The 24,053-nt window shown below is 37.1% G+C and overlaps 4 protein-coding genes and 1 long non-coding RNA gene across 5 annotated transcripts in view; 2 read left to right on the top strand and 3 right to left on the bottom strand.

Moving 5' to 3' along the window:
- Positions 1-1,087: 1,087 nt before the first annotated feature.
- LOC144422806 (uncharacterized) lies at positions 1,088-4,626 on the bottom strand. The gene is made up of 5 exons (XM_078112653.1): positions 4,564-4,626; positions 2,616-2,631; positions 2,305-2,355; positions 1,743-1,966; positions 1,088-1,282 (listed from the first exon to the last, which is right to left on the bottom strand). The coding sequence occupies exons 1-5, from the start codon at positions 4,624-4,626 to the stop codon at positions 1,088-1,090; spliced, it is 549 nt and encodes a 182-aa protein (XP_077968779.1).
- A 3,498-nt stretch (positions 4,627-8,124) lies between these two features.
- On the bottom strand, positions 8,125-9,905 carry LOC144422668 (uncharacterized). Its single transcript, XM_078112334.1, has 3 exons — positions 9,810-9,905; positions 9,230-9,447; positions 8,125-8,992 (listed from the first exon to the last, which is right to left on the bottom strand). The coding sequence occupies exons 1-3, from the start codon at positions 9,877-9,879 to the stop codon at positions 8,798-8,800; spliced, it is 483 nt and encodes a 160-aa protein (XP_077968460.1). The 5' UTR covers positions 9,880-9,905; the 3' UTR covers positions 8,125-8,797.
- A 4,912-nt stretch (positions 9,906-14,817) lies between these two features.
- LOC144422765 (uncharacterized) lies at positions 14,818-15,292 on the top strand. Its single transcript, XR_013475371.1, has 3 exons — positions 14,818-14,926; positions 15,014-15,070; positions 15,151-15,292. It is a non-coding gene; the product is annotated as an uncharacterized LOC144422765 (long non-coding RNA).
- Positions 15,293-15,722: 430 nt separating this feature from the next.
- LOC144422805 (general transcription factor II-I repeat domain-containing protein 2-like) lies at positions 15,723-16,958 on the top strand. The gene is made up of 2 exons (XM_078112651.1): positions 15,723-16,033; positions 16,391-16,958. The coding sequence occupies exons 1-2, from the start codon at positions 15,723-15,725 to the stop codon at positions 16,956-16,958; spliced, it is 879 nt and encodes a 292-aa protein (XP_077968777.1).
- A 1,262-nt stretch (positions 16,959-18,220) lies between these two features.
- Positions 18,221-24,053, bottom strand: part of LOC120343896 (uncharacterized) — a 67,594-nt gene continuing 61,761 nt past the window's right edge. Inside the window, exons 3-6 of the mRNA XM_078112983.1 lie at positions 20,027-20,042; positions 19,717-19,767; positions 19,155-19,378; positions 18,221-18,693 (exon numbers count right to left, since the gene is read on the bottom strand). Of these exons, the coding sequence (XP_077969109.1) occupies positions 18,499-18,693; positions 19,155-19,378; positions 19,717-19,767; positions 20,027-20,042 (486 nt within the window). The 3' untranslated portion in view covers positions 18,221-18,498. The remainder of the gene's footprint in view (positions 18,694-19,154; positions 19,379-19,716; positions 19,768-20,026; positions 20,043-24,053) is intronic.

The raw sequence follows: 24,053 nt of genomic DNA, 5'->3' as shown, positions 1-24,053 counted from the left end.
TTTACATATTTATCCCTCCGAACCCACGCAGAGGTATGTTAGCTAGCGCATTCCTAACGCTTAGTGCGACGCGGGCTCATCGGCGATCGTAATATGACAAAAAAAAGTTGTGCGGCCCGCCTACTCAGCGGTAACTAAAAAGTGGCCTGCGATAGCAAATGGGTTCGTCACCCCTGGTTTAGATGAACTGGTCCCAAGGGTCACGGAGCAGTTGAAGGGGTCCACATTGCTAGGCGCAAAACTGATTTTACTTTTTTCTCGACTAGAAAACTTCCCGTTCTTCCTAGTTTCATTGCTTGATATGGTTTTTTCACGGGGTGTTTTTCACTTTGTTGAGCATGAACTATTTGAACATAATCGGATTTGGAATCTACCAATCAAAATTACACAGATATTATGAACAGGGGACCATGAGTGCTAAATGCCTCCGGAAGTATGCCACGAGCCATAAAAAGTCAGGAACCACTTGTTTATAGACTTCTACGTGAGTGTGCTTTCTAGATGTTTAAATTATGCTGAGTCACATTTCACTAGCTTTGGTAGAATTTTGCTGAATAACGTTTTGTTTGAATCTTATAAAGAATGATTATGCCTAGCCATATTTATGAGCCTCCTAGCGCAGTTCATTTTCATTTGTCTAATGTGGGCAAAGAAAAGCACCTAATTATCAAACTACTACTGAACTAAGATTGTTTCAGAGGTCCTCTCTCCAATATACCTATCCTAACCCCAGATATCCGTAGTATGGTGGGCGTGGTCATCTTTCACGCTTGAGTAATAATCTATTTTGCGGTTCATTTCCTTTTCTGGTGGATTCTCATAAATTGACAAAATAATAACAAACTCACAAATGATCGAATCAATATTTATTATCCTGTTTGGTTGTATACAGAAATCACAAGGAGACAGCTATGAATTTTATTTTCTGAGCAAAAAGTTCCAATAGACAAGGCGACTAATTCAAAGCATGGGTTATACGGTTAATAATAGTAAAGGAATAATATAAGTAAGTAATAAAAAGTTAGAACTCTTTGTCGTTTATATCATTCAGTCCGTCAACGAAGTTCTTTCAGGTTTTGAGCTGGTTTTATATTTCACAGATGACACCGTGACGTGTCCAGGATGGTTGCTCATTGTACATACCCTGAGTTGCAGACTCTGGATCTTTATTGACATCAACAACAACATTTGTCAGCGATGCATCGGGTGTTGGATAACCAGAATACCACACTTCTGTTGCTATAGTGATTGGCTCTCCACTTGACAGCAAAAGCTGATTGTTCTGTAACAATTGAATTAACGGTTTCATATTCTGTTGCTCGACAGGTTAATGCAACTGACGTATTAATTAGTTGAAGAATGGAAATACTTGCTTTTAGTAACGAGTTTTATAGTAAAAAGAGGCATCATAGACGAAGTATGGCAAGTGATGTGTTTTTAAGAACTACATGAAAATGAGTGGAAACCAGACATTACTGGAAATATCACAAATTATAAAATATTCGGCAAATACCAGATATTTATCGCACGGTTCGTCTATGACGTCACAATATATTTGAAATTATATACTATATATTGGGTTTTTCTAATTATCAAATCTCTTAATAAATCATAAGGCATCGTTGATCATATGCTTAATATTTGGTAATTTTATTAAAGACAAGCTTTGAGCCAACCATGGACACGGTGAAGTTTACAAAAATGAATCAAACTCTGCTGAGGTTGTGATCTATTGAACTGACCTTATACTGCATCCCAGTCCAGATTTCAACCCATGACCTACCAGCAGGGATCATTGAGCGAAGATGAGTGCGAAGTGACTTGTAATCCGCTATGTCGTAAATATTCGCGGGTTTTCCGTTGTTCATTGATTTGCAGATTGATTTACCATCGTTGAAGGTGACATTGTTTCGGCCATACACTACTATTCGGAAGCATTTTGACTTATATATGACGTCACATTTAACTGAAAGCAACAATATTGTTGTCATTGAATCTTTTATATTAAAATTTCAGAATTTTTTAACGATATGGGATTTAAATTTTGTCGTATTTCTTCATTTCGAAATAGAAATTTTGGAAATACTGTAATCTACTAATTTTGGAGAGAGGAAAGTTGATATGACGGAACGTAAATAAAGCAAACAAATCTTTTTCAGGCATCATAATAGCTATCAAGTTAATATACACGGTTGGTGGGCAAAGTTGTAACGGACTAGGGTCATAAAATTAAATACTCATGCTTTGACGGTGTGGCATATTTTATCGTCAAATTATAAATCTTTAAATTCAAATATAAATTACTTTCAGCTTTTTTCTTTTCATCAAGACTCTTCTTGATCAATCTGACGATATCTGCAAAACAATGACATATTTTATTTGTGTGTAGGGTATGGCGTTTTCAATCAGTTCCCATCATATTATAGGTCCATAGTTTTTTTTCATCGACGACCCTAATAACTTTGTAACCGCTTTATACTTTAACTATCTCACACGCCGAGAATATTTTTGCACCACTTACTATAGCGTAATTATGACTCAAAAGTCTGTCATACGTTTACGGTGACAAAGGTATTTTCAAACATAATATATATCATGACGTAGGGCGAACTCACCAGATCCATCGTCTCTCTGTGAAATAAATAAAAAAAAGCAGTTGATTACTAAAGAGAATATAATACGTAAGTTGTTTTAAATTATATTAGTTGCGTGAGATGCAGAAGTCGGATTGAAAATTGGGTTGGAAATTTAACCAAAAAGTATTGAGTTCTTACAAAAATATTAGCCCTAACAGTACCAATGGTCTCTTTCCTAAAGCATTGCTTGGAGACAAAGTAACTCCATACATAAAGTGACTGTCAACCAAAGCCCAGCTTAGAGTCAAACAGTGAAAACACCTGATGATAATAGTAACTTGACTTCACCTTGCAATCTCCAACTTGTACGAGTTTCCAATTCACGATCTTGGAAACGCAGAATCCAGCTGTCAAAATGGGATGTTTTTAGGATCAATTCAACGATACCTTGTTCCAAAATTATAGGCGTTGCTACACTCTTATATTTTAGAATTCTTGGTACCGGATTTAGACGAAGATTGCCTGCAATTCAGTATTTTAAAATCAACCAAGTAATTGTATTAGAAGCAAACCTTACCTGGTACTTTGGGCTCCCCAACCAAGCCACAGATGAGAGAGATAAACAGAATAATTTTGACAAAGTCCATGTTTGCTACCAGAAAGCTTTGATGACGCAACTAAATGCTTAGCTATAAACTAAATATCTGTAAAAATATCCGAAGGTATTATAAGTTGCTTATTTTATAAGCTCTTCGTTGGTTTCAGGATGATGTATTTTTAGACCTTTTTCGACTTTCCTGATCTTTTTAATATACAAATTCAAAACAGATATGCAACATTCATGAAAAACATTATATATTAAATAATGCAAATAAATTAAAAGTAAATAAAATTCCCATTCAGTTGTGCCTGTTCTAAGTTAGAACAGTAATCACTGGCACACAGTTACGTACAAATAGACAGATAACAGCTAAATTAGTCGTAAACACCATCATGGCATAATCTTCGACAATTATATATTTTGGGGTATTCATGCTATAGTTCACGATACATACGCAAAGCAGATATGCAACGCCTATCAACCATTATTGTACGACATCAAGTTCACTCAGATTCCAAACCAAACACTGAAAACAGGTCGGCAGGCGCTTACAGAATCAACGAGTCCGCTATATGCGACTGGCCGTAGCAAGTGAACAGACATTGATGTTATCCGTGCTTGTAAGTACAAAATGAAACATAAAAACACCCGCATGACGCAGCATTCAAACTGCATTCACTTATTTTATTTGTGCAGTTGAAAGCAGTTTTTATTCCCGTATGGTGTTTAGTTAGACGTCACTTCCTGTGGTATATATAAAACAAACTAAAGAACAGAATATTCTTGTTGCACCCTATTACCCTGTGCGTTTAGTATATTCTGTTGTACGACAATACACTGTGGTATATCTACATACTGCATATAAAATGGCATTCATTGAACATCTTCAAAAATTTTTGAAAAAACGTTTTTTTTTTGCTTGAGAAACCCGTACTGATAAATCTTTTACATATGGTATAGCGTTCGCAGACTAACGAGACAAATAATTTATTCGTTAACTTTGAGTGTTCTTAGTTGTATGTCGGGCATATTGAATAGACTAGGGCGTCGAAATTGCGAACCGCAAGAGGGATCCGGTCTAACGAAGTGTTTTACCGCCCACTTTTGCCTTTGAAATATTTATGTCAGCCATTACTGCCGACTGCTCATCTCAGCAGCCAATCAGTGTAAAAAAGAAAAACGTGTGAGTCCCGCCAGTGGCGTTGCAAGACTCTCGTGGGCCCCCCCCCCGCAAAAATATGTCGTGGAAATGACCCTAAAAACTCTTGGAAAAAAGCTAAAACAACGCTTTTTTTATTCCGTCAAAAAGCACAACATGTCGCTATTAAAAGGCAATAGTAACCTAAAATTGCTGTTTATCCTGGTTACTTTAATTTTTTTTCATACGTGCATCCTCATGTGCCCTTTTCTGCGTTTCTGTGCGCAACTGAGAGGTTTTGTTTTCGACATCATTCTGACAGCCTTCGCAATTTTGCCGATGGGGTTGCGAGGGTGGATGCTACGCCACTGCGTCCCGCGGAGAAGCGCCACTTTTGAATGGTGTGCGGCCTGCGAAACGAGATTTTAATTTAATCTAGTATGTGCGAGTAATTCCAATCCCTTGCGTTGCAAAGTCTATACCTGAGTCCAATTTAATATCCATGCTTAGGACGTTCCAATGCCCTAATAACTTGCATGTGCGAAACAAACAACGATGTGATAAAATCAATAACCAACTATTTGTGCCTGTAACCACTTTGAAGCCGATGTTAAATAAAGGTACGGTGCGTGGTTTCATCCGTTTATTTGTATTTATACTTTTGTATCGAAGGTTGCACAACCCATTATTAAAAAATGCAGATAAATTAAAGTTCATATCTAGCTGTTCTAACTTAAAACAGTGATCACGGGTACACAGTCATAAACTGATCACAGCTTGATTAGATGTCAACATGAGCATGGCGTAATCTTCAACAATTAGATAGGGTGTTCATATGCTACATTTATCAATACCAACTTTCATGACCTTTGACCGATGCTGCCAGCAACTTTTTCATTGATATTTGAGGGGACGCTCGCCTTACCCCACCGTTTACAGAGTTAGCGCGGTTGCTATTCGTACCAGCTTTGAAAAGTCATGTTTGTCTAATTTACCCATAGCACGCAGACAAAGGCAGAAATGCATGACCTGCCAATTGCTTCCAAAAGTCAACAAATTATGTTGCAGGTATGGTACCACGGTCTGTTTGCAGGTTGATTGAGTACCGGTACCGTAGTGGTGCACCCGTACTGCAGTACTATCAAAGGACTGGACATCGTGTCAAACTAACCTACAGTGTTCCTTTAAACTCAAACATTGACATATTACGGCAAACCTACTTTATCACAGTATTTGGATTTAACGAAAAAACGATCCTCCAGATCATCTACCGTCAAACCACATGCGAATGCACAGCAACACCGCAGCGTCCCCTCACAGCAAGGTAAAACGGGATTCTGGCAGCAGTCGTCACGTTTCGTTGAATTGTATGAAAGTTGGTAATTGTTATGCGACATAAATTCCCCCCCCCCCCCCCCCCGAATTCCAAACCACTCACTGAAAACAGGTCGACAGGCTCTTGTAGAATCAACGAGTCCGCTATATGCGACTGGCGAAGCAAGAGATCAGACAGTCATGGTATCCGTGCTGTAAGTACAAAATGAAACATAAAAACATCCGCATGACGCAGCATCCAAACTTCATTCACTTATTATATTTATGCAGTTGGAAGAAGTTTATATTCGCGTGTTGAGTTTTGTTTGAGGTCACTTCCTGTGGTATATTTAAAACAAACTGAAGAACAGAATATTTTTGTTGCACCCAATTACCCTGTGCGTTTAGTATGTTCTCTCGCACGACAATACATTGTGGTATATCTACATACTGTTTACAAAGAAGCATTCATTGAACATCTTCGATAACTGTTAAAAAACGAACAATCGAAACATCTTTTTGCAATCGATAACCATGAGTCTTCCTGGCGCCAACAACTGTTATTTGCCTACAACCTTTGTTGTGTTTGATCCGGGGTTGAAGGCCCTTCCCGGCTGTGGATTCTTCCTTACTTCCGAGACTGCCTTACTTTCGTGCGAAGAAACACCGACCAATCTGACGGTTCTATTTTCGAGGTTCTAACCCGAATATTATGCGTCTACGTGGCTGTGTCATTTGTTTCACTAAACCAGCATTCGCGGCTCCGTTCAAACTAATTAATACAATTTTATTCCGATTTCTGTTCAAGTCCATGTATCTGAAACGAATACCTGGCTAACTAATCCCATACGCGACATGGAATGGTAACCGGGCGAGAGGCCGTGATTCGCCATATTGTTAACCCGTCTTATCGGCTTTCCTCTTCCCCGGGATAAATATGTAAATCCTATCCTTCGTGTGAAACAGCGCAATAAACTGGCGGATGCAAAGAAATCTTAAAGTAATATAAATTCAAATCAAGTATGATTTTTTTCCAAGCCTTTGTAATCCGAAACTTCATTTTGACTAAGTTGAAAAACCGATTCCCTCGTTTTGTGAAGTTCGACTGAAATCCTTATCATTGACCTTTAACCGCAACCAGAACTCGACCTTGCTTCCGTCTTCAGATAATTCTCCCAATTCCCACCCCTTGTCCTGGATATAATAAGATGAGCATCGAATACTATATCGAAAAGATTTTCGTCTATTTTAAACAAAATTGTAGATCATTAAATCCAGTGCAATATTTCGAGATAAAAAAAATGAAAATAAAACGTATTCCTAAATTTATTTTATACGTTTTATTTTAATTTTCAATTTTTTTTGGGAGGGGGGGGGGAGGCGGGGTTGTACAAGTTCGCTAGTAAGTAAAGTTTTACCAACCAATGTGATCGGGTTGAGAAACTAGGCATTTTGAGTAAATATCTTGTTATATCTTGTTATAAAGCCCCTGCCCCCTTATTTAGGTCAAGTCTCGCACCCTACCTCAAGAATAATAGATAACAACAAGTAAGCTGCATATAACAGATAGTAAGGCGAAAGCAATATAACATATAATAAAAATAACAGTATTTATCTCTGCAAATTTTTCACAATAAAGAAACTGAATTATCCCAAATAAGGCAAAAAAATCATATCTAACCACGATTTTAATTAACTGCACGCTCCTTCAAAAAATGCTACGTTTACGCTACCCTTTTTTGGGGCGCGTTCCACTGTTTGAGAAACACTGTTATAGAAAGATTGCATGGAATGACTCAGAATCGGCATCTACTAACGACAGTGGAATTTAACTCAGCGATTGACTCGGATGACTTGTGAAATGACCTGACTCGCGACGGGCATTTCAGCATCTTTTACATCTAACAGTGGTTTCCAGTTGTTCAAATTACGCTGAGTCACGTTTTACAAGCTTTGATGAATTTTGCCGATTAACGTTTTGCGCCTAGCATTGTGACCTCTCTCCAATTGCTCTGAGGCCCCCTTGTGGGAGTCGCGGGCCTCGGTTGGAAATCGCTGATTCAGAAACTAGAGTCCTAAGTGTGCTTTCTAGCTGTTCAAATAATGCTGAGTCACATTTAACAAGTTTTGGTAAAATTTTGCTGAGTAACTTTTTATTTGATCTCTATAAAGTATAATTATTCAAAGTCATATTCATGAGTCTCCTAACGCAGCTGAATTTTATTTGCCTGATTTGGGTCTCAAACCAATCACCTAATTATCGAACCACTACTGAACTAACTTTGTTTTAAAGGTTCTCTCATTAATATACCTGTCCTAACCCAAGATATGGTAGGCGTGGTCATTTTACACGCATGACTAATTTTCTATTTTACGTTTCTATTCATTTTCTGGTGGAATCCATAAATTGACAAAATAATAACAAACTCACAAATGATCGAATCAATATATAATATTATTTTCGGTTATATACGAAAATCACATGGAGACAGCTATGGATTTTATTTTCTGAGCAAAAAGTTTCAACAGACAAGGAGATCAATTCACGGCATGGGTTATACCAGGGGTGGGCAACATACGGCCCGCGGGCCGCGTACGGCCCGCGACGCGATTTTGTCCGGCCCGCTGACTGTATCCAGCCACACTCTGTGATGTGGTCCGACGCATCATTCATGAAAGTTGCCAATCGCTCTACTCTCACCGCACTGTCAGTGCGAGCTGGTGAAATAAACAATTGCCTTTGTGAACAAACAATTGCGTTACCACACTTGTTAAACAAACAATATAAGGTCAAAGCAGAGAGCGTTGTAAACATTCCTCACTACTGTTATTAGTTATATTTATATTTAGATTTTAAATATAAATAGATTTTAGAAATCAGATTCTACATTAAGTTTCATTAACCATAGAATACCCCAAGAAACGTAAAGTTGACTGAGAATGTTGAGCATTTAATAAAGATTGGATACCGAAGTATTTTTTGTAATAATCCGGCCCGCCGAGTACTTCATTTTTCCACATCTGGCCCGCCAACTAGAGAAGTTGCCCACCTCTGGGTTATACGGTTAATAATAGTAAAAGAATAATATAAGTAATAAAAAATGAGAACTCCTTGTCGTTTACATCATTCTGTCCGTCAACAAGGTTCTGTCAGGTTTTTAGCTGGTTTTATATTTCACAGATGACACCGTGGAATGACGAAGATGGTGGATAATTGACCATTCCCTGAGATGCATACTCTGGATCCATATCGACCAAAACAGGAACATTTGTTCTCGATACAGCGGATATCGGATAATCAGGATACCACACTTCAGTTGCTATGGTAATTGGTCCTCCATTTGATAGCAGAAGCTGATTGTTCTGTAACAATTAAATGTACGGCTTCAAAGTCTGTCTGCAACTGACATATTGGTAGTCATCATAGAAAAATCATATTGCGTTTTTCTAAATATCCAATCCATTGATAAACCACGAGGCATCGTTAACCTGCCCATTATTTAGTAATTTTATTGAAGACAAACTTTGAGCCAACCTTTGACCCGATGAAGTTTACAAATATAAGTCAAACTCTACTGAGATTGCGTTTTATTAACTGACCTTATACTCCATCCCAGTCCAGATGGCAATCCATTCCGCAGGTATCAGTAAGCGAAGATGAGGGAGCAGCCACTTGTAATGCGCGAGGTCGTAAATGTTCGCTGGTTTTCCGTTATTCATTGATTTGCAGATTGATTGAGCGTCATTGAAGGTGACATTCTGTGTAACATACACAAATGCTTTGTAGCATTTGGAATCGTATTTGAAGTCACATTTAACTGAAAACAACATTATTGTTGTCATTGAATATTTTATAATGAAATTTCAGAAAATATTTTAACGATCTGGAATTAAGATTTTGTCGCTTTGCTTATTCAATAAATCTTCCTTTTAAAGTAGAAACTTGGAAATACTGTAATCTAATCATTTTTGGATGGCGAAAGTCGATGAGACAACAGAAGTCTGTTTCAGATGTTATAATAACTATCAATTTTAGACACATGGTTGGTGGAGGGTGAATCACCCAGTGACAATTCAGGCTTAAATACTTGGAAGCTTAAGTAAATTTAAACTGATGCTTTGACGGGTGTAACATATTTTATAGTCATATTATAAATATGAAAACTCCAATATAAATTACTTTCAGCTTTTTTCTTTTCATCAAGACTCTTCTGGATCAATCTGGCAATTTCTGTAAATGAAGAACACATTTTATTTGTGTGTAGGGTATGGCATTTTAAAACATTTCAAACATAATATATATATTAAAGTAGGGCGAACTCACCAGATCCATCGTCTTTCTGTGTAATAAATAATTAATGCAGTTGATTATTGAAGGTATTGTAACACGAAAGTTATATTAGATTATATTAGTTGCGTGAGATGCAAAAGTCTGATTTAAAATTGGCCAGTCAGTTCAGAAAGTCCATTTAAAAATAGCATTTCTAGGAATATCAATGGCTTTCCTAAAGCCTTACTTGGAGACAAAGTACGTAAACACATAATAAAAAATAGCAACAAAAATTTACCTTACAATCTCCAACTTGGACGAGTTTCCCATTCACGATCTTGGAAGCGCAGAATCCAGCTGTCAAAATAAAACGTGATATTTTTTGGTTCAATTTAACGACATCATGTGCCAAAATTATAGATGTTGCTACACAATCAATGTGGGACATTTTGCAAATGATTTAAAAAGCTCTTATATTTTACAATTATTGGTACCATACGACGGATAAGTTATTTAGTATTTTTATCTGACACAAATCTCACCCGGAACTTTTAACTTCGCACGCAAGCAACAGATGAGAGAGATGAACAAAATAATTCTGACGAAGTCCATGTTCGCTTCTAGAAAGGTTTGATGACGCAACTAAAAACTTAGGTATAAAGTAAATATCTGTAAAAATATCCGATGGTATTATATGTTGCTTATCTTTTAAGCTCTGGCTAGAGCTCTTGGTTGGTTTCAGGAGGATCTATTTTTGAGACATTTTTCGACTATCCCGATCTTTTTAGGATACAAATTTGAAGTTGATATGCGACATTCATGAAAAACATGATATATTAAATAATGCAGATAAATTTAAGATAAATAAAAGTTTCCATCCTGCTGTGCCGGTTCTGAGTTACTGGGTCACTGGTACGTACACATAGACAGATAACAGCTAAATTAGAATAAACACCGGCATGGCGTAATCTTCGACAATTTTATATTTTTGGGTTTTCATTATATAGTTCACGATACATACGCAAAACAGATATGAAACATCTTTCACCCATAGTTGTACGACATCAAGTTCACCCAGATTCGAAACCACTCACTGAAAACAGGTCGGCAGGCGCTTTTAGAATCAACGAGTCCGCTATAAGTATTTCTCAACTGCTGGATCTAGCTTAGCAGCCAAGTTTTCCAATGACAAGTGTGAAATCAAATCATTTCTTCGTGATCGTGTCAGTAAATCAGCTTTTATGAATTTGGCCACAGAATCCGAAATGATAGTGGAAATTCTAAAATTGAAGGAGAGAAGGCAGTTGGGCCGGATAACATCCATCCCGATTCCTAGTGAACTTCCAATTTGTTTAAGTAGGAACCCACTGCTCCACAGTTATACCAGTGACTCATGGAGTCCCACAGGGATCGTCGTTGGGTCCGTTATTATTCCTGGTCTATATAAATGACCTCACCCACCGTTCTTCTTTCTTTGATGACACTATACTTCTAGACAGTGGCAAATCTCTACCAGCTATACAGTCACGAGTGAACTCTGAAATTGTAAAAGTGGTTAATTGGATGAAGGCTAATAAATTGACATTAAATATCGATAAATCTAAATCTATGCTTATTTCACCAAATAAACACAAAGCCAATCATAATTTATTAATCCGAATTGACAACACTACATTAGAAAAAGTCAATTCTTATAAATATCTGGGCATATATTTAGACAGTCAAATGAAATGGTATATTGATATACCTAACCTGGCTGCTAAGTTATCTAAGTCGGTAGGAATACTGTACAAACTCGGGCTTTTTATACCAATATCAACTTTACGTATGGTTCACCACTCGTTATTCCAAGCCCATATTCATATTGAAATTGAGATATATATTGAGATATTGAAATTGATGCACCAACATCACAACATAAAACTCCATGTTACATTCACCGATTATTTCTTGAAACAAAGCAGCGTACATTCTTACAGAGCACGGTCCTCTGTCATTAGTTCTTATTACGTAAATCATTTTTTAACCAAACGTACCCAAAATTCGATAAAATATTCAGGCGTTAAATTATGGAATGCTGTATCCGATAACATTCGAATTATGAATTATAATTCATTCAAACAAGCTTTGAAAATTTTTTTCCTGGATGCCTATGTATCTTTTAGTCTGCTTCAATAAGTGGTATAGATCCCTTATAAGTATAGTAGTATACCGTATACAACCCATGACCCCACTTTTCGTGTGGCTCGATTGTTCTACAACTGGTCATTCGTTCCAGGATCTCCATTTTACTTAAACGTGACTTTTTTTTATTTTTTTTTTTCACCTCATATTGCCATTGGCCTTGTCAACATTTTTCTTTATTGACCTCACAGAATATGACCATTATCACTGAGTTTGCATCATGGCCCAAAATGCATGTGGAATGAACTTTTCCCACAAAAACTGTTTTTCCTGTCTGAATCGTACTTAATTCTAGCTTAATCATTTCTTCCCCGACTCTCTTGATCACGTTCATACTTTCTATTTAAACTTTTCTCTTTTGGCTTACTCTCTCGATTCGATCTACGTTTTCCAAATTTTCCCCTGACAGGCTCCTCGTTAATTGCAGTCGAAACATTGTGTGTCTGTTGTTGTTTTTCTTTTGCCTTGATTTACTATGTTTGTGTTCATAATGTTTCTTGCACGACAAAAAATAAATTATCTGAATCTGAATATGCGACTGGCCGTAGCAAGTGACCAGACAGCGATTTTATCTGTGCTGTATAAAATGAAACATAAAAACATCCGCATGACGCAGCATCTAAAATATATTCATTTATTATATTTGTGCAGTTGAAAGCAGTTTATATTCGCGTGTGGTGTTTTGTTTGACGTCACTTCCTGTAGTATATACAAAACAAACTAAAGAACAGAATATTTTGTTGCACCCTATTACCCTGTGCGTTTATATTGTTGTACGATGATACATTTCGGTATATCTAAATACTGTATATAATGGGGCATTCATTGAACATCTTCAGAAATTGTTAAAATACGAATTTTTTTTTGCTCGAGAGACTCGTACTCATAAATCTTTTACGACATATGCTATAGCGTTAGCAAACTAATTAGACAAAAATTTATTTAGTTAAATAGGAGTGTTCTTAGTAGTATGTCGGGCATATTGAATAGACCAGTGGCGGGTGATTTAGGACCCGCGGGTCTGATCCAGTATAACGAATTATTTTATCCTCTTGTGCCTGCTAACATTACGAACGAAAATAACGAATCGTGTTTAACAAAACAATTCATGCCCAAAACAGCCTAAGAAATATTTATTTCAGCCATTACCACCGGCTGCTCATCTTGGCAGCCAATCAGAGCAAAAAAGAAAGCTTGTGCGGCCCGCGAAGAAGCGCCACTTTTGAATGGTGTGCGGTGCGATCAACCTAGTATGTGCGAGTAATTCGAATCCCTTGCGTTGCAAAGTATATACCTGAGTTTAATTTAGTATCCAGGTCTAAGACGTTCCAATGCCCCAACAGATAGCTTGTGCGAAATGAACAACGCTTTTCATAAAATCAATAACCAACTTTTTGTGCCTGTAACTACTTTAAAACATATGTTAAATAAAGGTGGGGCCCGTGGTTTCACTCAGTTGTTTATATCTGGCCCACCTTGCGTAATCTTCAACAATTATATAGGGCGTTCATATGCTACATCTATCAACCATTGTCAACTTCCATGACCTTTGATGAAGTTCACCCAGATTCCAAACCACTCATTGAAAACAGGTCGGCAGGCGCTTGTAGAATCAACGAGTCCGTTATATACGACTGGCTATAGCAAGTAATCAGGCAGCGATTTTATCTGTGCTGTATCTAAAAAATGAAACACAAATACATCCGCATAACGCAGCATACAAACTTAATTCGCTTATTATATTTGTGCAGTTGAAAGCAGTTTATATCATCGTGTGGTGTTTAGTGTGACGTCACTTCCTGTGGTATATATAAAACAAACTAAAGAACAGAATATTCTTGTTGTACCCTATTACCCTGTGCGTTTAGTATGTTCTTTTGTACGGCAATACATTATGGTATATTTTACAACATATGCTTTAGCGTTCGCAAACTGCCGAGACAAAAACTTTATTCGCTAACTGTGAGTGTTCTTAGTTGCATGTCGGGCATATTTAATAGACCAGGGGCGGGTAAATTACGAACCGCGGGCCGGATCCGGCCTAACGAAGTGTTTCATCCGGCCCACTTGTTTCGCTGATATTATGACTATAGTTTTTATGAATATAAATTTCCGCTGAAAATAACAAATCGTTGGCTAAAATAAATACCGAACTCCTCACGTATCATCCGCACCCGAAGATAATGTGCAAAATGAGACACAAATACCTCAAACTCACCCATCCCAATTATTTTTGCCGCTGTAAAACTGAACAAGAATAGCGCCTGAGAGTAGTGTTTAGGCCTGCAAATTACATTTTTTAGAAACCTACCTTGAAGAAATTTTTACGTGCGGACGTGAGCCTTCTGTTCGGTCAAATTATCAATCAAATCAAATCAAATTATTCTGTATATACTCACGACACTTGCTAATCTTCCTGTTAGATCTCCAGCGCCGGTAGTGTCTATTTCTTTATTGCTGACACGTTTGCGTTCGTTTGTCAACGTCGCAAACGTCTCCTTTCATTACTCGCATTTGATGTGTTTCTTTATTATCTGTAGACCGAGCCGAGAAGGTTTCTGTCTACTGCAATTTGCGTGTTTACATCGTTATTGTATCGCCTCGCGTTGGGGCCGAAATTGTAAATATGCACACAGTTTGCTGTTGCAATGCGTTACTTCTATGGCGATTTGGCATTAGGAAAAGCTGTATCATATTAATTATAGTGGGCTAATTATGATTTCCTTTGTTTCATGCTTATTTAACTTGCTAATAGTTTAAAATTTGCTGCATTGAACTCTGGATTATTGAACTGCAATTTGTGAATCTGTCCTGCGTTTTGATTGTTTTGTGAAATATTATTGGTGAGTTTTTTGTAGGTATTGCCACAATCAATGTTGTTAAGGTTCAGTACTGTTACTGTAGTGCTTATTTGTTCATGTTTATTTCAGTGTTCTGCAGTTACATAAAAGATTCGATATACTGTTGACCTTGGCTAAAAACAGTCGGTAAGCGATATAATTTGATTGCATGTTGATTATTTTTGCGGCAATTTCATAGTATTTATAGTGTATTTTGTTTTCTTTAGAAAACCTCTATCTCATCTCTATTTGTATTCGTCATCTGTTTCCGTAATCTATTTGTCTCCATCTGACATCTCGATTATATATTTTGTCTAATCTACCCTGTGCAATCGTGCTGGAATAATATCACAATGCAAACACGCTGAGTCATGATTGGCCATCGAACCAATTCTTGTGGGAACAAGTACTAATGATCGACTTGACCTCTGACCCGCGACTAGACATGCAAATCAGGGTTTAGATCAGAGGTGACGAACCTGCGGCCCGCGAGCAAATTCCGTGCGGCCCGCGAAGCATTCAGGAGATTTATTGTATGCTTCGCGTAAAATCATAACTTTTATGAACTGTGCAAAGAAAAGAGGAGCGCCATAAAGAATGGACAATTATGTTTTTCTTTTTAAAAGAGGGGGGGGGAACCTTTTTGCCTAAAGTGCAAAAGTTCGCTGGCAGTTATGAAAAAAGAAAATTTAAACGTCACTACGAGATCAAACATTCTGAGTTGAAAAATTTGGATGGGGATATCAGAAAAAGTATGATAGAAGAACTTCAGAGAAATTTGTATGCGCAAAAACGTGTAATGACTTCCTTTTGTGGCACGAATGAAGACGTGCTCACTTTGAGCTACGAAGTATCGGAATTGATCGCTAAAAAGCTTAAGCCTTATGACAATGGGGGATGGGTCAAGGAAATACTCGTAAAAGCAGCTGAAAAGTTGGCTCCAAAGTCGGTTCATTTGTATCAGAGGCTGAGTTTGTCTCGGCCTACTGTTTGTGACCGCATAAAAGAAATGGGTCAAGATATTGAAGATAATCTCAAAAAAAGAGCAGAGAAATACGAAAACTTCTCCGTCTGTCTCGATGAAACAACGGACATCAAGAATACCGCGCAGTTGGCAATATTTTTTCGGGGAGTTGCAGCGGGTTGATGAAAACTTGCTATCTCTAGAATCAATGCACAAAACTACTCGTGGCGAAGACGTGATTCAAAAGCTGCTTCAAGCCCTAATGAAGTTCAATCTGCCGTTAGATAAACTCAGTGGTGTTGCTACTGATGGCGCACCAGCTATGGTCGGAAGACATAAAGGGATGGTAGCACTGTTGAGGAAAGAAATGGATGCAAGAGGAATTAGCCATGATAAAGTGGTATTTTGTCACTGTATAATTCACCAGAAAAGCCTTTGCGCAAAATCTGTGAGGTTTGACCATGTTGTTTCTGTGGTAACTGACTGCATAAATTATATTAAAGAGACCTCAACAACCGCATTTTCAAGCAAGTTCTCAAAGACTTTGACGCTGATTATGATGATCTTCTTTATTTCTGTGCTGTTCGTTGGACGAGTTGTGGGAATATGTTAGCGCGCTTTCATTCTCTTTTACCAAAAATTGTTGAGTTTCGAAATTTGGAGAAATGTTTGTTGACTGTGCTGGAAGATGAAAACTGGTTGTGCGACTTGGGATTTATGGTAGATATCACAAAGCATTTAAACGACTTGAACGTGCAACTCCAAGGACCAGATCAACTATTGCACTCGATGTATTCCAAGATCAAATGTTTTACGTCAATGCTTGATCTCTGGTATAATCAATTGAAAGCTAACGATTGCACGCATTTTCCCACGTTGAAAAAACACAATCCAACTTTTTGTACCCAATATGCTTTGGAATGTTCCAGTCTTTTGGAAAGCTTCAATGCTAGATTTACGGATATCAAAAGCAAGAAGCTGGAGCTTGATATCTTTTCTATTCCCTTCATTGTCACACCTGCTTCTGCACCCTCCGAGTCTCATCAAACTCATGAAACTACAAAGCGATGACACGCTGAAAGCAATGTATCTGAATATGCCGTTGCTTGAATTTTATCGTGTTTATGTATCAAAGAAAGAGTTCCCAAACTTGAGAGCTAGCGCTCTTAAATGGTCATCTGTTTTCGGAAGCACCTATTTATGCGAACAATTTTTTTCTAAAATGAATTATACTAAAAGTCGATACAGGTCAAGGCTGGCAGATGAAAATCTTGGTCTGCAGTTGAGAGTTTCCACATCGTCAATTCGTCCTTCGTCAATTCCATCGTCAACGATTAGTAAAAAAGAAAGAATACCAAAAATCTCACTAAGACAAAAAGCATTAAATGTTTCTTTATTTGTTTTCTATTTTATGCTGCAATATAACATTAAATATATTCAGCTGTATGGATACATGGGTTTTATTACTTTCGATTGATTTTGTTAATGATTTTTTTTTTCGTTTTAATGGGTATCATATGATAGGATTTACATATTTATCCCTCCGAACCCACGCAGAGGTACGTTAGCTAGCGCATTCCTAACGCTTAGTGCGACGCGGGCTCATCGGCGATCGTAATATGACAAAAAAAAGTTGTGCGGCCCGCCTACTCAGCGGTAACTAAAAAGTGGCCTGCGATAGCAAATGGGTTCGTCACCCCTGGTTTAGATGAACTGGTCCCATTGGTCACGGAGCAGTTGAAGGGGTCCACATTGCTGGGCGCAAAACTGATTTTACTTTTCTCTCGACTAGAAAACTTCCCGTTTTCCTAGTTTCATTGCTTGATAAGGTTATTTCACGGGGTGTTTTTCACTTTGTTGAGCATGAACTATTTGAACATAATCGGATTTGGAATCTACCAATCAAAATTACACAGATATTATGAACAGGGGACCATGAGTGCTAAATGCCTCCGGAAGTATGCCACGAGCCATAAAAAGTCAGGAACCACTTGTTTATAGACTTCTACGTGAGTGTGCTTTCTAGATGTTTAAATTATGCTGAGTCACATTTCACTAGCTTTGGTAGAATTTTGCTGAATAACGTTTTGTTTGAATCTTATAAAGAATGATTATGCCTAGCCATATTTATGAGCCTCCTAGCGCAGTTCATTTTCATTTGTCTAATGTGGGCAAAGAAAAGCACTTAATTATCAAACTACTACTGAACTAAGATTGTTTCAGAGGTCCTCTCTCCAATATACCTATCCTAACCCCAGATATCCATAGTATGGTGGGCGTGGTCATTTTCACGCTTGAGTAATAATCTATTTTGCGGTTCATTTCCTTTTCTGGTGGATTCTCATAAATTGACAAAATAATAACAAACTCACAAATGATCGAATCAATATTTATTATCATGTTTGGTTGTATACAGAAATCACAAGGAGACAGCTATGAATTTTATTTTCTGAGCAAAAAGTTCCAATAGACAAGGCGACTAATTCAAAGCATGGGTTATACGGTTAATAATAGTGAAGGAATAATATAAGTAAGTAATAAAAAGTTAGAACTCTTTGTCGTTTATATCATTCAGTCCGTCAACGAAGTTCTGTCAGGTTTTGAGCTGGTTTTACATTTCACAGATGACACCGTGACGTGTCCAAGATGGTTGCTCATTGTACATTCCCTGAGTTGCAGACTCTGGATCTTTATTGACATCAACAACAACATTTGTCAGCGATGCATCGGGTGTTGGATAACCAGAATACCACACTTCTGTTGCTATAGTGATTGGCTCTCCACTTGACAGCAAAAGCTGATTGTTCTGTAACAATTAAATTAACGGCTTCATATTCTGTTGCTCGACAGGTTAATGCAACTGACGTATTAATTAGTTGAAGAATGGAAATACTTGCTTTTAGTAACGAGTTTTATAGTAAAAAGAGGCATCATAGACGAAGTATGGCAAGTGATGTGTTTTTAAGAACTACATGAAAATGAGTGGAAACCAGACATTACTGGAAATATCACAAATTATAAAATATTCGGCAAATACCAGATATTTATCGCACGGTTCGTCTATGACGTCACAATATATTTGAAATATATATACTATATATTGGGTTTTTCTAATTATCAAATCTCTTAATAAATAATAAGGCATCGTTAATTATATGCCAAATATTTGGTAATTTTATTGAAGACAAGCTTTGAGCCAACCATGGACACGCTGAAGTTTACAAAAATGAATCAAACTCTGCTGAGGTTGTGATCTATTGAACTGACCTTATACTGCATCCCAGTCCAGATTTCAACCCATGACCTACCAGCAGGGATCATTGAGCGAAGATGAGTGCGAAGTGACTTGTAATCCGCTATGTCGTAAATATTCGCGGGTTTTCCGTTGTTCATTGATTTGCAGATTGATTTACCATCGTTGAAGGTGACATTGTTTCGACCATACACTACTATTCGGAAGCATTTTGACTTATATATGACGTCACATTTAACTGAAAGCAACAATATTGTTGTCATTGAATCTTTTATATTAAAATTTCAGAATTTTTTAACGATATGGGATTTAAATTTTGTCGTATTTCTTCATTTCGAAATAGAAATTTTGGAAATACTGTAATCTACTAATTTTGGAGAGAGGAAAGTTGATATGACGGAACGTAAATAAAGCAAACAAATCTTTTTCAGGCATCATAATAGCTATCAAGTTAATATACACGGTTGGTGGGCAAAGTTGTAACGGACTAGGGTCATAAAATTAAATACTCATGCTTTGACGGTGTGGCATATTTTATCGTCAAATTATAAATCTTTAAATTCAAATATAAATTACTTTCAGCTTTTTTCTTTTCATCAAGACTCTTCTTGATCAATCTGACGATATCTGCAAAACAATGACATATTTTATTTGTGTGTAGGGTATGGCGTTTTAAATCAGTTCCCATCATATTATAGGTCCATAGTTTTTTTCATCAACGACCCTAATAACTTTGAAACCGCTTTATACTTTAACTATCTTACACGCCGAGAATATTTTTGCACCATTTACTATAGAGTAATTATGACTCAAAAGTCTGTCATACGTTTACGGTGACAAAGGTATTTTCAAACATAATATATATCATGACGTAGGGCGAACTCACCAGATCCATCGTCTTTCTGTGAAATAAATAAAACAAAGCAGTTGATTACTAAAGTGAATATAATACGTAAGTTATTTTAGATTATATTAGTTGCGTGAGATGCAGAAATCGGATTGAAAATTGGGTTGGAAATTTAACCAAAAAGTATTGAGTTCTTACAAAAATATTAGCCCTAACAGTACCAATGGTCTCTTTCCTAAAGCATTGCTTGGAGACAAAGTAACTCCATACATAAAGTGACTGTCAACCAAAGCCCAGCTTAGAGTCAAACAGTGAAAACACCTGATGATAATAGTAACTTGACTTCACCTTGCAATCTCCAACTTGTACGAGTTTCCAATTCACGATCTTGGAAACGCAGAATCCAGCTGTCAAAATGGGATATTTTTAAGATAAATTCAACGATAACTTGTTCCAAGATTATAGGCGTTGCTACACTCTTGTATTTTAGAATTCTTGGTACCGGATTTAGACGAAGATTGCCTGCAATTCAGTATTTCAAAATCAACCAAGTAATTGTATTCGAAGCAAACCTTACCCGGCACTTTGGGCTCCCCAACCAAGCCACAGATGAGAGAGATAAACAAAATAATTTTGACAAAGTCCATGTTCGCTACCAGAAAGCTTTGATGACGCAACTAAATGCTTAGCTATAAACTAAATATTTGTAAAAATATCCGAAGGTATTATAAGTTGCTTATTTTATAAGCTCTTCGTTGGTTTCAGGATGATGTATTTTTGGACCTTTTTCGACTTTCCTGATCTTTTTAATATACAAATTCAAAACAAATATGCAACATTCATGAAAAACATCATATATTAAATAATGCAGATAGATTAAAAGTAAAAAAAAGTTCCCATCCAGCTGTGCCTGTTCTAAGTTAGAACAGTAATCACTGGTACACAGTTACGTACACATAGACAGATAACAGCTAAATTAGTTGTAAACACCATCATGGCATAATCTTCGACAATTATATATTTTGGGGTATTCATGATATAGTTCACGATACATACGCAAAACGAATATGCAACACCTATCAACCATTATTGTACGACATCAAGTTCACCCAGATTCCAAACCAATCACTGAAAACAGGTCGGCAGGCGCTTACAGAATCAACGAGTCCGCTATATGCGACTGGCCGTAGCAAGTGAACAGACAGTGATGTTATCCGTGCTGTAAGTACAAAATGAAACATAAAAACACCCGCATGACGCAGCATCCAAACTGCATTCACTTATTATATTTGTGCAGTTGAAAGCAGTTTTTATTTCCGTATGGTGTTTAGTTAGACGTCACTTCCTGTGGTATACATAAAACAAACTAAAGAACAGAATATTCTTGTTGCACCCTATTACCCTGTGTGTTTAGTATATTCTGTTGTACGAAAAAACACTGTGGTATATCTACATTCTGTATATAAAATGGCATTCATTGAACATCTTCAAAAATTTTCAAAAAAAACGTTTTTTTTTGCTAGAGAAACTCGTACTGATAAATCTTTTACGACATCATATGTAGGGATGTAAGTTTCAGAATTTCGAATCGAATCGATTCGAATTAAATCTGATTCGAATCGATTCGAAGCAATTCTCAAAAAAGAGCCGTGATTCTGATTAAAAAAAAATCAATTGAAACAATGCATTCTCCGCGTCGTAAGACTAACGTCACGTTGGCCAGCGAATAAAATCGATTAATTTTTAAAATTGCGCCTTATCGACTATTTATCTATGTCGCCGGGACAAGTTTAGACCAAAGTGACTGGTTTAGACATGTTTATTGTGGCTGCGAGCGAGCTCCGCACGTTTATTTTAGTCGCTTCGTGCATTTGTAATGCCATCGTATGTTTCAAACGTGTATTTCATAAACTGATAGATGCAAAACATCAATAAGAAGTCGAAACCCGGTATCAGAAAACAGGGTAGGCGGCCGACGTCTGTTGTGTGGAATTATTTCTGTACGCCGCTGGAGGAAAATGGCACATTTTACACCTTGTGCTCTGTTTGCAAGGAAAAATTTGTGTATCAAAACACTACCGGAAACTTGCTAAACCATTTACGGAGGAAGCATACGTTTGTGACCGCCTCAACTGGCATTTCAAGCCCTATCCGGCCTAAGGACGTGAAGGATAGGCCTACATGTGAGGACACCTTTGCTCCCCGAAACATTGTTCATATTTCATACATATTTATCCTGTACACCCGTATATTTATCTTTTTGTTTTCTAATTTTCGTCCGCTTAAGCCGCTACATGCTATGAATTTCTGTTAGTTCAGTCAGGTTAACCTGTTGTTCTTTTAATTCCAGAACTTCTTCAGTTCAGCAAAGCAGCTTGACTGCCTATTTTAAGCCAATAACTAAGGGTCAGTGTGAGACAATAGATAGATTGATAACTGAAGTTATTGTTGGAGACCTCCGGCCAATAAACCTTGTTGAGGGACAGCATTTTCGTTCACTGATACATCACTTACAGCCAGGCTATGTATTACCCGGGCGTAACACTGTAACTAAACATATTGAAAGGAGGTATAAAGAATGTAAAGAAAAGCTTATTAACATAATAGGGGCCATAAAAGAAAAATCTGTCTCACTTACAACAGACATGTGGACCAGTGCAAGAATGCAAGCATATATAACTGTCACTGCCCATTTCGTAGATCCGAGCGATGGTCAATTACTCAAGTATGTATTGACAACAGAACAGATGGATGAGGCTCAAACGGCAGAAAATATAAAATCAGAAATTTTAAAATCTTTGAGTGAGTTTGATATCAGCCCGACAAAGGTGCTCTCAGTGACAACAGATAATGGAGCAAATGTGGTGTCAGCTTGTCGTTCACTTTACGAAGAATATGGTTGGTACCATATTAGATGCGCTGCACATACGATTCAGCTCTGCATCAAAGATGGCTTAAAAATTGAGGAAATATCTCATGCATTAGGTGATTTTAATTTATGTTGAAAAGGTTTATTAACTAAAATTACTTGTCTTTGTAAGAACCTAATTTATGAGAGAAAAAATGCATATTTTTTAATCTGCATAGGTTATTATTTCATTGTAAGCATTTGTATTGTTAAGTGCAATAATTTCTTCGTTTTTGCAGCTGGAGCTCGTCATTTGGTGCAGTACTTTCGCCGATCAACGAAAGCTATGACAACTTTAAGACATCGACATGCTCAGGATGGCACATCTCCTTCAATAGAAATGCCAATCGACGTATCTACAAGATGGAATTCCACTTATGTTATGATAAAAAATTTGATCTCTCATCAATGGACTATTCGATCTGTATTATGTGACCCAACAATTACTCCTAGAACAGCAGCAAGTCACCTGGGATGAGGTGAAACAACATGGAATATGCTTACAGTGCTAGCAGAGATTTTAGAACCCTTCAAGTTAGTGTAAATTACTTTGCATATCTCTTGATATTTGTTAGCACATATATGTATGAAATAAAATTATTTGTTTCATATTTTGACAGGCTGCCTCTGACCATCTTGAAGGTGACTATGTAACAGTTTCCTCTTTGATTCCTCTCACAAAAGGGCTGTTGGGCCATTGTGAGGAAAAGAGAAATGAGGGTGGGACACTATCAGCTATTACGAATGAATTTTGCAACACTCTCATAAATTCTCTCAAACTTCGATTTCGTTCTATACTGGAAACACCCAGTCAAGAAGAGGTCAACTTGTTCCAAAAAGCAACATGGCTCCATCCTTGTCATAAAGGGAAATTTTTTGATCGTTCTTTCAGAGTCCAGGTAATATTCACTTAAAATCTGGTATACCATTGTATTTCTTAAATTTGTGAAGTCAGGTCAAAATTACTCTTTCAAACGCATAGGCTGTGATGTTCCTAATTTGCAACTGTGATTTTTTCTTTTACATGTGTTGGTAGTATTCTGGATTCTGTTGTTCATTGTGTGAGTTATACAAGTGGTTCAACTAACATTATCCCTTTCATATCATTTATAGACTTGTACAAACCCATATAATATTTTTTTTTGTGTTTCAAGGTCA

Source organism: Styela clava, chromosome 5 (genome assembly GCF_964204865.1).
Source record: "Styela clava chromosome 5, kaStyClav1.hap1.2, whole genome shotgun sequence".
NCBI lineage: Eukaryota > Metazoa > Chordata > Ascidiacea > Stolidobranchia > Styelidae > Styela > Styela clava.
The sequence above is the reverse complement of the archived record's forward strand: the minus strand, read 5'-3'. Positions and strand labels throughout refer to the sequence as shown.